General features: G+C 28.6%; 3 protein-coding genes and 1 long non-coding RNA gene across 13 annotated transcripts; 1 reads left to right on the top strand and 3 right to left on the bottom strand.

Moving 5' to 3' along the window:
* Nucleotides 1-450: 450 nt before the first annotated feature.
* Nucleotides 451-3658, bottom strand: LOC122527724. Its single transcript, XR_006306399.1, has 3 exons — nucleotides 3041-3658; nucleotides 1796-1897; nucleotides 451-552 (listed from the first exon to the last, which is right to left on the bottom strand). It is a non-coding gene; the product is annotated as an uncharacterized LOC122527724 (long non-coding RNA).
* A 362-nt stretch (nucleotides 3659-4020) lies between these two features.
* On the bottom strand, nucleotides 4021-5136 carry LOC122527723 (exosome complex component CSL4). The gene is made up of 5 exons (XM_043652159.1): nucleotides 4993-5136; nucleotides 4811-4926; nucleotides 4414-4662; nucleotides 4248-4329; nucleotides 4021-4193 (listed from the first exon to the last, which is right to left on the bottom strand). Exons 1-5 carry the CDS (start codon nucleotides 5027-5029, stop codon nucleotides 4081-4083), a joined length of 597 nt encoding a protein of 198 aa, XP_043508094.1. The 5' UTR covers nucleotides 5030-5136; the 3' UTR covers nucleotides 4021-4080.
* Nucleotides 5137-5539: 403 nt separating this feature from the next.
* On the top strand, nucleotides 5540-6990 carry LOC122527722 (TBC1 domain family member 7). Its single transcript, XM_043652158.1, has 5 exons — nucleotides 5540-5676; nucleotides 5809-6158; nucleotides 6250-6534; nucleotides 6605-6734; nucleotides 6814-6990. Exons 1-5 carry the CDS (start codon nucleotides 5635-5637, stop codon nucleotides 6898-6900), a joined length of 894 nt encoding a protein of 297 aa, XP_043508093.1. The 5' UTR covers nucleotides 5540-5634; the 3' UTR covers nucleotides 6901-6990.
* Nucleotides 6991-7577: 587 nt separating this feature from the next.
* LOC122527721 (hippocampus abundant transcript 1 protein-like) lies at nucleotides 7578-15404 on the bottom strand. Of its 10 annotated transcripts, XM_043652156.1 has the most exons (9): nucleotides 15090-15402; nucleotides 11823-12047; nucleotides 11589-11610; nucleotides 11209-11270; nucleotides 10923-11144; nucleotides 10439-10722; nucleotides 9958-10261; nucleotides 9726-9882; nucleotides 7578-9254 (listed from the first exon to the last, which is right to left on the bottom strand). In XM_043652156.1, the coding sequence occupies exons 2-9, from the start codon at nucleotides 11955-11957 to the stop codon at nucleotides 9148-9150; spliced, it is 1293 nt and encodes a 430-aa protein (XP_043508091.1). In that variant the 5' UTR covers nucleotides 11958-12047; nucleotides 15090-15402; the 3' UTR covers nucleotides 7578-9147. The 10 variants fall into 10 exon arrangements, with proteins under 10 accessions (XP_043508091.1, XP_043508085.1, XP_043508082.1 ...); XM_043652150.1 differs by having other exon boundaries at nucleotides 9747-9882; nucleotides 11209-11610; nucleotides 15090-15404; XM_043652147.1 differs by having other exon boundaries at nucleotides 11209-11610; nucleotides 15090-15403.
* Nucleotides 15405-15419: the final 15 nt, after the last annotated feature.

The following is a 15419-nucleotide window of genomic DNA, read 5'->3' as shown; positions in this document are numbered from 1 at the left end:
TAATAATCTAATTATATAAGAGCCACTTTGAAAAATATTAAAATACTGCGCAAAACACTGACTCTACCGACCGCATTGCGCGCGATCACAAAAATTTTCTGAAAATAAAGCTGATTAGTAGGAGGAGGAGGATTAGGAGGAGGGCGAAGGATACGTTTATTTAGAAAATACTACTATTTTTCTAGAACATGATTATAAAATTGCGTGTCAACATTCAAAGTAGAGTATAATACAGTACAGTATAATATAGTACATATAGTAAAGTACGAAAACTGGATTTGATAATCTAATACAAGAATATATATCCATTTGAAAGTGTATATATACCATTAAGCTAATCTATATTCGAGATAAAAGATTAATTGAATTAATCTTTTCTATTTTCATCTTTGTATCCTAAATAATTACAAAATTACGTATTGTGAATTGTATCTCAAGTAAGAATTATGTACCATATGATACCCAGAATGAATAAAATGTTACCAAATTTCCATAAAAGTTCATCAAATTGTCCATTCTTAATCGTGGCGTCCATGCTATCTCTGATATAACCTGCATAAAAAAGAAATCAAAAGTTAGAACAAACATGTCAAACGACGGCAAATGTATAAAAGGATAATCAACTTCAAATTCTATTAAAAAGACGTCTGAGATGATGTGCCGGTAACCGTACGAGTAAAATCTACGATTGAAGAAAAATTGACGCGAAAAGTTTCAAAGAACGACTCGATTTCGTTACCGTAATGCTCAATGAATCGTTAAACATACGCATATTAATTAAATAACACTACTAATGAGGTATAAATCGAAGTAATAGAGTCGAAGAAGCGACGCCAGCGAAGAGACGCCACCGATTGCTTGGAGAAAGTTACGAATCTAATGCGACGTAATATGTGTTGTTATCACGGAACTCCGAATGACTCTCCGCAATACGTCTCGTGCTTTAATTGAAAAAGTAGTAGGGGATGGGGTAGTCCTGTTCGAACAGGCACGATAAGATGAACATAAACATTGTGTTCGTGTTTCTGTGGTTTGAACTTCGGATTTCGAGCCTCAAGACCTTTGAGAAATGAAAACTTTTATTATATCACGCAGTAGAATTATTATTTCAACTATTAAATACGTACATTCTTAATAAACTATTGTTGAATTTAGTATTTAGAATAGTTGAAGATTGCGTATTGCAAAGTTAAAGAATCAATAAACTTGTACTTTCTATAATGTTATAATATAAGCATATAATAAAATACATATATATATATATATATATATATATATATATTTGTGTGTATTAAAACTCATATACGTATATGATTATTTTCTAGAACTTAAATATTAAGCACATTAATTGCACATATTTCTAAAATTCAGGAGAAATTCTTTAAAAAATATAATATTAATATTATATTTATTATATACATACATATTACTCAATATTAATTATATATGAAATTTTAGCTCAATGTTAGGAATATTTTTATTAATTTAAATTGTTTCAGGATTATTTTATCCATACATTATTGTCCAAATATTAATTTAGCTTTCAAAAGAATCTCATATTATTAAAAGATTAATTCGATTAATTCATAATGCACATAAATAGTGCATCATTTTTCATTAATTCATCTTTATATTAGACGAAATTATTTTGTTATTCATTTAAATTAATATATGTATGAATAATAATATATAGTAATAATATATCTTCTAATATATAATGTATTATATCTTGATTCATGATAATTTGAGTAGTCATAATTAAATGTCTAGAGAAATAAAAATACATGCGACTTACACTTAGATGAAAAGAACGACATATAATACGTAATTGTGGCCCAGATGAAATAATTGCAAATATCACTAACAAGTAGAAACCATTAAATCCGATGGAAAATGCCTGTAACAAATCACAGTCGGGATCGAATACATATCTGTAATTACTTTTTTAAATAATGCTTATTGGTTTAGATTGTAGATGCATTTATACATAAACCAGTTTTACCTAGTAGTTTTTCTTGATAATTTCTTGACAATTTCTGGATAAGCAGCTTTTTCCTGCCTTTCTTGTTATGCTCCCGCCTAAAACTGACGGTTTTACGTTACATCTCAGTATTGATTCGATTAAATCGATTGCAAGAAACATCGATCATGTTTGAAAATTGTGACACGTAATTGCGAAATTTCATTGGTGTTTGATTGGCGCTGCAATCTTTACTAAAGTAAAAACTATTGCGCGCGGATTTCAAACTCGTTTGTATGTCAGGTCTATCATCAGCTTCAGTATCACATGCTATATTATCGATTCAGCATGGAAAATGACAGCACCAATAAATCAATGTAAAATTAGTAATAAAATAACCAACAATGAAAGTACGATAATATTATTTTATATATATATTAATATATATAATATTAATAAATATATGACATATAAATATAATATATAACATATAAATATAAATATTGATATATATGAAATTTTGAATCAATATTAGAAATATTTTTATTAATTTAAGTTACTTCATTATTTTATTCATACATTATTGTCCAAATATTAATTTAGTTTTCAAAAGTATTTCTTATATTATAAAAGATACTAATTCAAGATAAAGTTCGGATAACTCACATAAATGGTGCACCATTTTATTTTTTATGAATTTATCTTCATATTACACGAAATTTACTTTATTATTCATTTAAATTAATATATATATGAACTTGTGATAATAGCATAATATATCATATCTTGATCTATGTTAATTTGAGTAATTAATTAAATGAAAAATGAAAAAACATGTGACTTACAGTTAGATACGAGGAGCGGCATATAATATATAATCGTGGTTCAGAGGAAATCATTACAAATATCATGAAACCGTTAAATCCGATGAGAAACAAATCACTGTTTTCCTGTAACAAATCACAATCAAATATATATATATATATATATGTAATAACTCTTTTAAATAATGCTTATTGTTATTTAAATTAGATTGTTATTTAAATAAATGTATTCAATAATACAAAAAATGAGTCTTACCGTTAGTCTTTACTTGACAATCTCTGAATAAACAGCTTCATGCTATCTTTTTTGTCACGTTCTCACCTAAAACTAACGGTTTTACGTTACATCTCAATATTAGATCGATTAGATCGATTGCAAGAAACATCGATTATATTTGAAAATCGCGATACGTAATTACGGAATTTCATTGGCGCTGCCATCTTTACTAAAATTAAAAATATTGCGCGCGCATTTCGTATCTTGCATAAATTGAAAGAAGAAATAAAAACTTTCCTCCCCTAGTTCTTTTCGTTCATTAAATAAAATTTTTATAAAAATGACTATACAAAATTCTCTTCGCAGTCTTTTGGTTATTTAAACTGAACTGCTTCTAAAAAATAAATAAACTATTAGGCAGAACACTTAGGGAGAACACCATGGAACATCGTAGGATATCACAGGGTCACCATGGAATACATGCGTTTTAATTTCGAATATTATAGATTAAATTAGTTTTAAGTTTCATCGATGGACGACAATGGATAATAGAAGCATCAATCTATTATAACAGAAACAGTTAAAGTAGATTTTACATACAATATCGTGTAGTAATTTATTATCATTTAGTAAATTTTTATCATTTTTTTAACATAAGAAATTAATTTTTCCAATAAAAAGTTAAAGTAAGTTTTTCATACTTACAATATCGCATAGTAATTTATTAAATTTATATCGGTTTTTTAAACAGGAAGTTAGTTTCTCAAAGAAAAAATAAAAGTAAGTTTCGCACATAATATCGTGGTAATTTCTTTTTCGGTCTTTTAAGTTTATGAAATTTACTTTTCAAATATACATTTAATCTTCATCAAACATACATTTTATTACTTTCACGATTTCAAAGTCAAGCATTTTTGGGCAAGTTCGAGCAAGTAATAAAATACTTTTCTATATATCATGATTATTTTTTATTGACCATTATTCAACTTATTAATTATCAGTTATGTAAATATATTTTCATTTTCCTTCAGCACACAGTAAATATGATAACAGATATGATAATTGAAATCGAATTTATGTTATTGTTCTGCAATAACATGTTCTGGTACTACTTTTGCTACTTTTCTGAATTCTTTTCGTAATGTTTTGGGACATTGCATTTGTGTCCAATTAATAGGTATCATAGCTACACCTGCAACATAAAAATAATTAAGAATAGAAAATAATTTTATCTTCAGTTACTTACCTTCTTCACTATGTGCTATCACTACTCCTAATTCATTTTCTGCTGTACTTAATTGATAAGTATGTGCTTCTGTCATTGGCATCTTATTAATGGATAGGAAATTATTTAAAATTTATACTTTTATATGAATAATAACGTAACATTTTTCAGATAGAATAAAGGATACAACTCTTGCAAGAATAATATCCCCAGGTCTAAAACTTTTGTACATTTGAATATTGTCTTTATCTATTGCGCGAACATCTTCTTTCCTTAAAATTCCTCTGTAAGGTCTTGTCAATACAATATCACCTATACATTTTATACTACATTTACAAAATCTTTGATTGACAATGGTAACCATGGCTGTAACAATGTCACCAGGCGCAGGTACAATACTTTGTTCTGTTATTCCATGGACTTCTATAGTACGAGTCTAAAATTAAAAATATCATTTATATGATCAATTTCAATGTTAGACAATATTTAATGCAGTTAATAATTAACAATTATAGCAAAAATTTTTGTAATAAAATGCATCAATATCTAACTTATACTGCTATTTAAATTAATTTCTTACTTACATTTTCTTTTTGTATCAACTTTATCACACCAGCTAATTTCGAATAGATATAACCTTGTTGTTCGTAAGTTCCTGGTCCAGCAATATTGAATTTATCGGATACGCATAACCTCTGCCCTATAAAAAAAATATATTTTTTATTCTTTAATAGCATGATTCCATTCACGTTGAGGATAACATTACCTGGCACACATACAATAATGTCTTTATCTTTGCTCATATCGTCACAGAAATAAAACAAATTTATTTCCTGTATTTAATTTGTTTCCTGTGTCAAGAAAGTAATAAACATAGCTTGTAAACAGTTTAGAGGTTATGTACAATTTTTATTTAGTATTTTACATGAATGTAAAATATACTATTGTTAGCTTACAATTGCTACTGAATTATGATCTTCAACAATAAATTTGCACTAAAAAAATCTGATACATTTCTTTGGATAACAAATATGACTTAGCGAATGTATTTATCTTTTGATTTTGAACTCAACCGTATCTCTTCTAGATTTTGACCACGTGTGTTTATTTACTTCTTCCAACTTGACTCGGATAGAAAACAAATTTAACAATCGAAATAATATGAAATTTAGAAAGATAGACATCTGCAATTACAAATGAGGTTTTAATATTCGAAAGTATAGATATATCTTGTCTACGTACGTAAAAAAATAAACTTGTTAATCAACAATTTAAGAAAGATATCTAAAAGGATAGTTTATGAAGTTTTTGTGTTTCTTGAATGTCAAAGAATCAATATATCAATTTCAATAGTAATTATTATTAGTTAATAATACCAATACTAATATCAAGTAATTAGTTAATATCAATGGCTGATGAACGAAATTTTCGTTCATCTTATTACGAAAAGGTATGCATTTTGCACGAACTATTTATATTGAAAACATTCTGCATGAAATATGTTTGTGTTTCTTATCATTTAGGTTATAGACAATAAAACACTAATTATAAATGATTAATCAATTATACGACTAAAATATAGGTGGGATTTCGTAGCGTCGAAGAGAAAAAATCTTTGGAAATATTACTTAAAGAACGTCCTTTAGATAAAGCAAAACTGAAACAATTTTGTTTGCGTTTTACTGTTCCTGCTAAATACAGAAATTTTCTTTGGAAAGTATTATTAGATGTGATACCAATTTATATAGATAGTCATGAATTTATAATAAGTCAAAGGAAAGAAGAATTTCAAGATCTACAAAAAGCCTTAAAGGTCACAAAGATTTTGGATGATTACACAAAACCTCATTTAATGTTTCTTACTATGTGGTTATTGCGTACTAGAAGAGCAAAACTTGATATGAATACTCAATTAGAAGTTCCTTTACATAGGTCTCAATATTATTCTCATGTTTCACTAAATATAACTATTAATTACGATTTGTTAAATTCAACTTACACTCATCAATTATATTTGCTGCAGAGCTATGAGCAGAATGGCTGAAACATTGTGGCACATTGTTGATATAGATTTATATGAGGAAAAGCTGGTAGATACATATTGGATATTATGTGGACTTTTAGACCAAGTACAAAAATTTCACAAAGAAATCAGTAGATTGCAGGAATGTACTTGTACTTTGTTGGAGAGAGAAGATCCAGAATTATACAAACATCTTGTTAAAATAGAAGCACTTCACAATATTCCATATGACATTTGGTTTTCTTCATGCTTTGCAGGAACAATATCTAATGGTTCTATAGCAAAGTAAATAAAAAAAATAAAGAAGAAGAAATACATAATTTATCTATCACTTATTGTTCTTTATTTGTTGCAGAATATGGGATAAAATAACTGTAGGTGCATATAGAATTTTAATGTTTGTCACTGTAGTTATATTAACAACTTTAAGAAGGCTTCTATTGAGATGTGAAAATACAGATGGTATTTTAGATACTATTGCCAATGTATGAGAATATCTGTATATGATTGTTTTTACAAATGTGAAGTATGGCAATTGTTTCTAAACAAATATTTTTATTTCAGATAACAGAAGAAACATCTGAAGTAATTGTTAACAAAGCAATTGAATCTTGGCAACAAAGTGGTTCAACATTGACAACTATTTCATAAATTATTTAAGAAATGAAAATATTTAACTTGTAAACAAAATTGTATGAAAACAATTGTACTATAAATTATAAAGTTTAATTATAAATATTAGATTTAACTTTTTCTAAATAGAAATAAATATTTATATATTTAAAGAATAATTTCCTTATATTTTAAAAATAATTATTTTTATTAATGCATCCATCATACATTGTACATATATAATTACTTATTTTATTGAGGTGTTAAGTCTTAAACTGGACTTTGTTTCTTATATTGTGATTCTTTTGTTTTTCTTTTGCAATGTTACATTACAACAGTGTTGATGTACTTCTGTGTGTAAGAGTAAACTTCAATAAATAACTTTCAAATCAAGCAGAAATATAAAATTATTGCATGTTATACTTATATTCTCCAAGAAATCGAATGCAAATAAGTTGTCATACATCTTCAAAATTTGTTTTACATATCTTTGTGTAATGGAATTGTGCATTTGCAATGGAATTTTATTCCAAGGCTTATCTTAACAGAGATATAAAAAGAATATTAAACTTCGATATGTATAGCATTTTCTCAATACTAAAATAACTTGAAACAACGTAATAGTATTGATGAGGTTCAAATTTCTTATGAATTGATTATCCTTTGTAATTTTTACAGAAGAAATAATATATTGTGATTTATTTACATTTTGTCTGATTTAAAAAATAGCGTTCTTGGAGAAAAGTGAGATCATACAAAATTTTATTTTTTGCTCGCGCATTGCACCATAATTTTATAAGTTCCTACTGTTTTCTAATATTACAACTCTTGAATAGAATTTCTGCTAGTCGTTCTTTGGTTTTCAATGGGATTTGAGCATCCTCTTTTTATCGTTGATACCTTGTAACAAATTACAATTATAATCCCATGTACATTAAACAAAATTTATATGTAACTAAATTATCTTTGTTTCAAATATTTCGAAGAAATCTTACACTTGTTATAAAACAAGATTTTAATGCAAAAATTGAAATTCAGTCTAAAATGTTGGCAGATTTTTAATTCAGAGAGTTATTTAGGCTATGGCAATGCACATATAATTCCAAAGATACTAGTTCTTTCAAAATAGAAGTAAAATGCACAAATACACTACACTATTGTATTTTGTTAACATCAATGACTCCAATTTAAAACATGCACATTTTAACATTTGTGAAACACCGTCAGGCATTCGATCAATGATATCCATAACATTCTCGATCAAAATCTACCATTGCCTTCAAGTGGCAAAGTATAATTTTATATAAATTGTTTCTTTTTTTTTCTTTCTGATTAAGGCCATTAAATTCATTCTGTTGATGTCTAATTATTAAAATAAATATTTATGCAAAGAAAATAGTTAACGTACTTTACAAACATCAGCTAACTTTTACTAGGTATTATATGTAACTGGAAACTTATTTCCTATTTCAGCTATGTAAAGTTTCATTTACAACGTCTTCTCATTTTTTCGCAGCTATTGCACTCTTCTTTCTTCGCTAATTGAAAGGTATGCGTAAAACAAAGGAATGCATGAAAAATGAAACAGAATACATTTGCAAATAAATAAGATTGTGTTTACCAAGAATGATGACAGAAACGTAATAGAAAATATCCTAAACTGAAGATTCATGATGCTAGTGATCAAAGTAACAGGTGCTCTTGCCTAAATTATAATTATAAAAAACTGTTGTCTTTTATATGACTCTAACAAGCAATGAATAACGTACATAGTAAAACAGAATTTTACATAAAAAGTTAGAGAGTTTTTTTTTGTTGTAAGTCTAGTAAAAATACTGATTACAACTTTCATTCGTTTTACCGTTTTATGCATTTGGCAAGTTACACAAACCAGGAGTCACTGATAAATGAATCAAAGTGTCCGGTGCTTGATTTGGTACAAGTTAATACTATAATCTTTTTTTTCTGAAAAAAAAGTAAAATTTTAACTTTTTATATAACAAAATACCTAAAAAGATTAAACTTAATGTTTAGCTCAATCTAAATGTCACTGAAACAAGCACTGCTCGTAAAAATTTTTCGTAACCTAAACATTAAGTGGATTGATAAATCTAAGATCAATCTCAGTTATTGACTTAAAGACATAATATAATACAATATAGACGGCTTCTTTAAAGTCCTCATGTAGTAGGTGCACTTGATAGTAACCGTTTCTCTAAATATAGTTTTGTCACAAAGGTACGTGTCCTTCTTCTTTCCTGTGGCTTGTTTTAGTTTTTACAATAGCTATAGAGCAGCAGAGTTGCAATTGTCGACTAGAGGTGACAGCGGTCCTATTTTGCCTTTCCCGCTTCCCAATTTGTCTCCCTCATAATGTACATCCAGGGATAAGCCTTAAATGTAATTGTAACAGAACTTAACATAACTATATACATATATGTATATATATATATATATGTATATATATATATGTATATATATATACTATACATACGTGTATATAACGTACAAGAAATTTTGTTACATATATGTTATGTATATAAATATAGATGTATTTTAATCACATTAGAAACTAAGACAATAATTTCCGGATAAGTAACCACATCTTTCCAAATTAAATTTTCGCAGTCAGTCTTATTGTTGTATTTAATGAGTCTAATAAAAAGAATCTGTCCTGAGTAATTAATTCTATGCAAATTTGTTTAACGATTACTTATCCAAAGATTACTGTAATACCCTTTCTTTATAAAATTGATGTAAAAATTTTATATTTTATCATATTACTGTTACTAAATTTTATGAAAATAAAACCCACCACCAAAAATACATCTGAATTTTAACATAACTGACAACCTTTAACGTACATTTCTGATATGCGTATTTACCGGAGGGCCTCCGGGAGGTGGATGGATGATGTAATGGACCAGTTGACATTGTGTTTGATTCGGGTATAAATGCAGCTACTAGTAATGCACATATCACAAGTAATGCACCAAACACAAATGGTGGTCCTGGTACAAGCTAGAAATACAAATTTCTTTATAGTATTTATATGAATGTAATTATTACTTCTAATTAACTTCTAATCAAAATTACCTGGGTTACTATTTGTGGCATAATATCAAGATGTTGCGTGGCAGTTCCTGTTTTGTTATTTTCATCTAGTGGAGATGGTTTTGCAGGAAGGGAGGGAGAATTGTCGTTGAGATCAACACGAAAGAGATAAAAGATTACTCCAAACATTGCTGGTCCTAGACCATTACATAATCCACGCATTCCAGTTACCATGCCTTGTACCAAACCTTGCTTATCAGCATCAGAATGCATGGATATGAACGCGGAAATTGCAGGATATGTAATACTTGACACAGCAGCAAGTACTCCAGCTGCCCACATCATCCTTAAAATTACAGAGATATCTGATAGAATTTATAAAATTCTATTTCTATTATATTATTAAAATCTTTTAATATTAATTTGCAATATTTTTATTAAAATTATAATAAAAAACGAAAGTAATTTCTTAAATTTTACATCAGAAATTAAAAGTTTAAAAGTATGGTGAAGAAAAAATTACCATGTTTGCGAACCAAAGCCAAACCACATGAGTTGTAACATCTCAAATAAAAGGCCTAACATTATAGTGTGTTTACTGCCAAGTGTCTTTATCAAAACACCCAAGAGAGTTTGAGCGCCGACGCTTAAAATTCCCACCACGGCAATAAAAAATGCTACCATTAGAGCAGTAAATCCCATAACTTTAGTCAAGTAGACAAATATACAACTATACTGTCCTGCTTCAGGAAGATAGCTCAGGAACACAGTAATACACAACATTAAAATAGTATGATCTTTGCCAACCTGAAATATCAGAATTATATTAATATTTTTATTTTATTATTATTACATTGTATAAAAATACAATATAATATATAATATATTTTGAAATAGAATGCAATAAGTTCTAATTAAGTTAAAGCATATCTATTTTTAAACACATATTTACTAATTTGAATTTTATGATCACCTTTTATATATATATAATATTTCAAATTATTTACCTTTCCAAGATAAGCAAAGGGGTCTGCCTGCTCCCAAGAAATAGGTGCTGGTGGACGAGCTTTTTCAGGCAAACTTTCAGGTACAGCCACTAATATAAAAAACACATCCAACACTGCAATAGCTGTTGCTAATGCAACCACAAGATTTTCTCCATACACTTTCATAATATAATCTCCCAATGCTGGACTTATTACCATACTTGCAGCAAAAGTTGCTGACACCTAATAAAATAAATATATAAAAAATAAAAGAAAAATATTATAAATTTTATAATAAAATATTTACCAAGCCATATGCTGGAGACCTTTGATGTTCTTCGGTAACATCGGCAACATATGCAAACACCACTGAAAATGTGCAAGCAAAGACACCACTGATGGAGATCATAGCAAAGAACCACCATGTATTAATGCTCATTAGAGGAATCGGCGCACATGTGAAGGCTACTGTGATGAGTAGAAAGAATTTTCGACCCCACACATCAGACAAAGCACCAATTAACGGTGCCGAAAGAAATGACAAGATTCCTTTAATGCCCATTATCAAACCATTCATCAGGAACGTGTGATTTGGAAATGTACTATTTAATACAGAGATAACAGGCATGGTTAATAAACCCCATGCAAAAAATTCCAAAAATATTACAACCAGAGCATGGTACACACTTGCCTCTCCTATACCGGAACTCTGTAAAACAAAAAGAAATAAAATATATAAGTATGTTCATAAGCGAATGTGTGTACTAATGTATACACAGTTCATAAGCAGCCAGTAATATCTAATTGCTACACCCAATAATTATGAAATAATAAAAAGATAATTTTTACAGAAGTTTAACGTCAGAAGTTTCTTTGGATTTATCAAGAACTATAAGCATTTTGCAAATTGTGACAGCTGACCTTAAGATGTCTGTAGCATTGCTGAGCAAATGTAAGAGGAGGTGTGAGTATAGCAATAGCATGTTCTTGACTGTTGTGAATTTCAGAACAGGAAGGGCCCAGGCCCTCTGCTCCACCTTTTGCCCCAGGGGGCATGACCCCTAAGAAGTGTTACTATATATATTTCTTTCCATATTTACGATTCTATCAATTTTTCATTTATCAGTTGTTCAGATCCATATAATACTGTAACGAATAATCTTGACTTAGCATTATATCAGTTTTGCATTTTTGAATATTCAACCTAATCCTCACGAATAGTTATTTATTATACTGCACGAAGACTACGGTCTTTATTAATTACATTTATGCGTTAATTCTAATTGAAAGCTCTATTTTTGTTGCATTTTTTGTGGATATTTTTCCACATTATTAATTACTTAGTGATTATTAATATACTTAGTCTTTAATTCTGCATATATATGTCTTTCATTATATCACAAATATCATTTTGTGTAATAAGATACAATCTTTGTACATTTTTATGGTTTGTATAGAGATTGTATTATCCTTAACTAATATACATATAAAATAATTGAATTATTAATTGCAACAAGCTTCTTTTTTATTTCCATGATACTAATGTCATTATTGTAATTTGTGCCATTAACAAAACGTTAAAAATTACATTAGGAATACATAGTATGATTTATTCGATATTACAGCTTAATCTTTATTTATAATTTTACAAATATTCTTTATTATCATTACTTTTACTTTTGGTCAATTTTTATGTATTCTCTCTCATCTAGACAAAGCATACTTCTTTTCTTTGTTTCTCTTTTTACATTTCTCAGCAATATAAAGACACAAGATCTCTTATGTACATAAAATATTGCGCCGAAATCATTAATATAGAACAAAATATCTGCGTACGACCATTTTAAAAATATACTCTTCCGCATGTATATAAGATTTTCAAAACATTCCGGATATTCTTATCACATATTATAGTCTGTAGCTATTAAGGGCAGCTTGTTTAAAAAGCACTACATTGTTGATAGATTGAAGATTGATTTGGAAATTTTCGAAGATCTTTTTCTTTCTATGTAGTATCATTTGAACATTTCTCTTGAAACTGTTCTCCTTTTTCAAGAAAAACTGTCATGTTTCCGTCATGCATGATGTCTATTGACTGACAATAACACGTCGAAATTTTCCAGAGAGAAGCTATCATTTAGCATAATGTCGTGTGATTTTCGTGAAAATCAGAAGCTGTCACATGAAGTGTTTCACGATACTCTAATTTTCCGTAAAACCCGTACAAGACGAAGTGTCGTATCAAAGTACATTAAAAAAATGGTACGATCAGTGATATAAACTAATATATCAAGGTGGAGTGATTCGTCTCGTATTTAATGTATCTTGATGTCATAACTTATTGTCAACACTTCCTCACTTAACATTCTCGAAACCGCATGTCTGTTTAATAGTTTTCTTTATTTTCCCATTGTCCACTCTTATCTCTTCCAACAAAATTACTACAAAATTTCGAACAAAAGCCTGAATCACTGCATTGCAACTCTGCCACCAGGCCCCCCACTTTTTACGATACGAGTCGTAGTTCTTTTGTCATAACTTTCGATTGAATCTAACCTAAAAGTCTAGAGCAACGAAACTACGTTACTCGTTGTACGTCTATAACCACAGATTTGTAAACGAGAAAATTTATCCACTTTGGAAAATCTTGCATAATCTCTATTTTCATTAGTCGTTTCGTGTACAAAAAGGTTAGTTCTTATCAACTACAAATTGCTGGCAGCTGATCAATATGCGCAAGTACGATAATATTCGAAGGACCTAAACATATATAACAATACTGTAATAAAAAGAAACTAACAATTTAATTCGATTTTAATAAAAGGAGAAGATATTATCATGAACCAAGTGGAAAGTACGTTTATTCGCGTAAATTGTAATTTGTTTTCTCTCTTCTAAATTATAATCACGATATGTTGCATTTCGTGTAGTTTAAGAAGTTTCGCTGTTTCAATAATTATCATACATATTAATAATCTAAAATATTCTTCTATATTTATAACATTTTAGATGTAAAATATAAAGAATTCATAACTTATTACACTGTCTGTACAAATATGTTTATTAAACAGTTGATCATTCATTTCTTTGAAAGTATGGTTGACATTGAAACGTAGTTAAACATATGTTTCATTAGATCAAATATAAAATGAAAGAATTACATAGTGATAATTTTTCATAAACTTTATAAAATCTCTGTATAATAAAAGATAATTAGGAAGCTTCTATTTCAGCTAATTCTAATTGATCATAGAAGGAAATTAATGAAAAGCAATAAAACAAGATGTGAAATTAACGTAATTTAAGTAACATTGTTTTATTCATAAAGTAATTTTGAGAAAGTATCTAAAGAACATTGATACTACTCTATGTCTCTATATCAAGGAAACATTTTAAGCTGCTTGAAAACAAATTAAAAAATGAAACAAAGAAGCTGGTTGCAGGTTCTAGATATCTTATTAATTATAAAATACTAGAAATAAACAGAAGTTTGAATAGTCCAATACACACTGTATTTAACTGTCAATAAGATTATTATTGGTATTATCGTGTGTTACAATTAACATCCGTTTGCCCAGTTAAAAAACAAAAATCACAGGGGGATATAGGATTCAAACAAAGGCGTATGGAATTGTATCGTTTACTCTTATTACTTCGAAAGAAAATTCGTATATTTTTAATGAAAACTGGTGAAAAATACTATTTAATGAAAAATACGTCGATTGTATTTTGTAACAATTCTTTACATGAAAAGAAGTCTTACTAATGGCACGAAAAACGAACGAAGATTCCAGCCATGTGTCAGTGTTATAATTACAATGTAATCACTCTAAAACTCGCACAATAACTTTGATATACCCACGAACTTGTCTCGAGAACAAGTTCAACAAGTCAAAGTAAAGTCGCGTTTCGTACAAGGAACTTTTTCTTTTTTTTTTTAATCATTAATCCATTATTTTTGCACTATTCAACAGAAGATAAACACAGAGTGAACTCATTGTCAAGAGTTTATCATGCACCGAAATGAAAACTCGTGTATACTTACTTTCGATACAAAATTAGAGAGAATATATATATATATGTATAATATATATATATATAGAGAGAGAGAGAGAGAGAAAGAAAGAGAGAGAGACGAAGATGTAACTTAAAAATCTAATAAATATTAAACTGAATGTGTTTCAGTACCGTAATGACCCCATCCTTAATAATGAATTTTCGGCTTCGTACGATCATGCCCACGACCTTCTTTGAGACCTTGGCGGGCATATTCACGCACTGCGCGCACAGACTCTTCCGTTTTTTCAATTTCATTAATCCCTAAAAATTCGATGGCACTGTGCGAGTCATTTTTTTTCGGTGATACGCTCACACGGACACGAAATAGCGTTATTAGCTTCAAATCGGCCTTCAGTGTCGTACTTCTACATAATGCTACGACCCACAGTTAACCATATCCGCAGACTACTACAGACTACATCGGCAAGTGCAATATGTTCTCGGGGGAAACGTAGAGAG

Source organism: Frieseomelitta varia, unplaced genomic scaffold (genome assembly GCF_011392965.1).
Source record: "Frieseomelitta varia isolate USP_RPSP 00005682 unplaced genomic scaffold, Fvar_1.2 scaffold_230, whole genome shotgun sequence".
In the NCBI taxonomy this organism is placed as follows: domain Eukaryota; kingdom Metazoa; phylum Arthropoda; class Insecta; order Hymenoptera; family Apidae; genus Frieseomelitta; species Frieseomelitta varia.
This window is presented reverse-complemented; position numbering and strand designations above follow the sequence as displayed.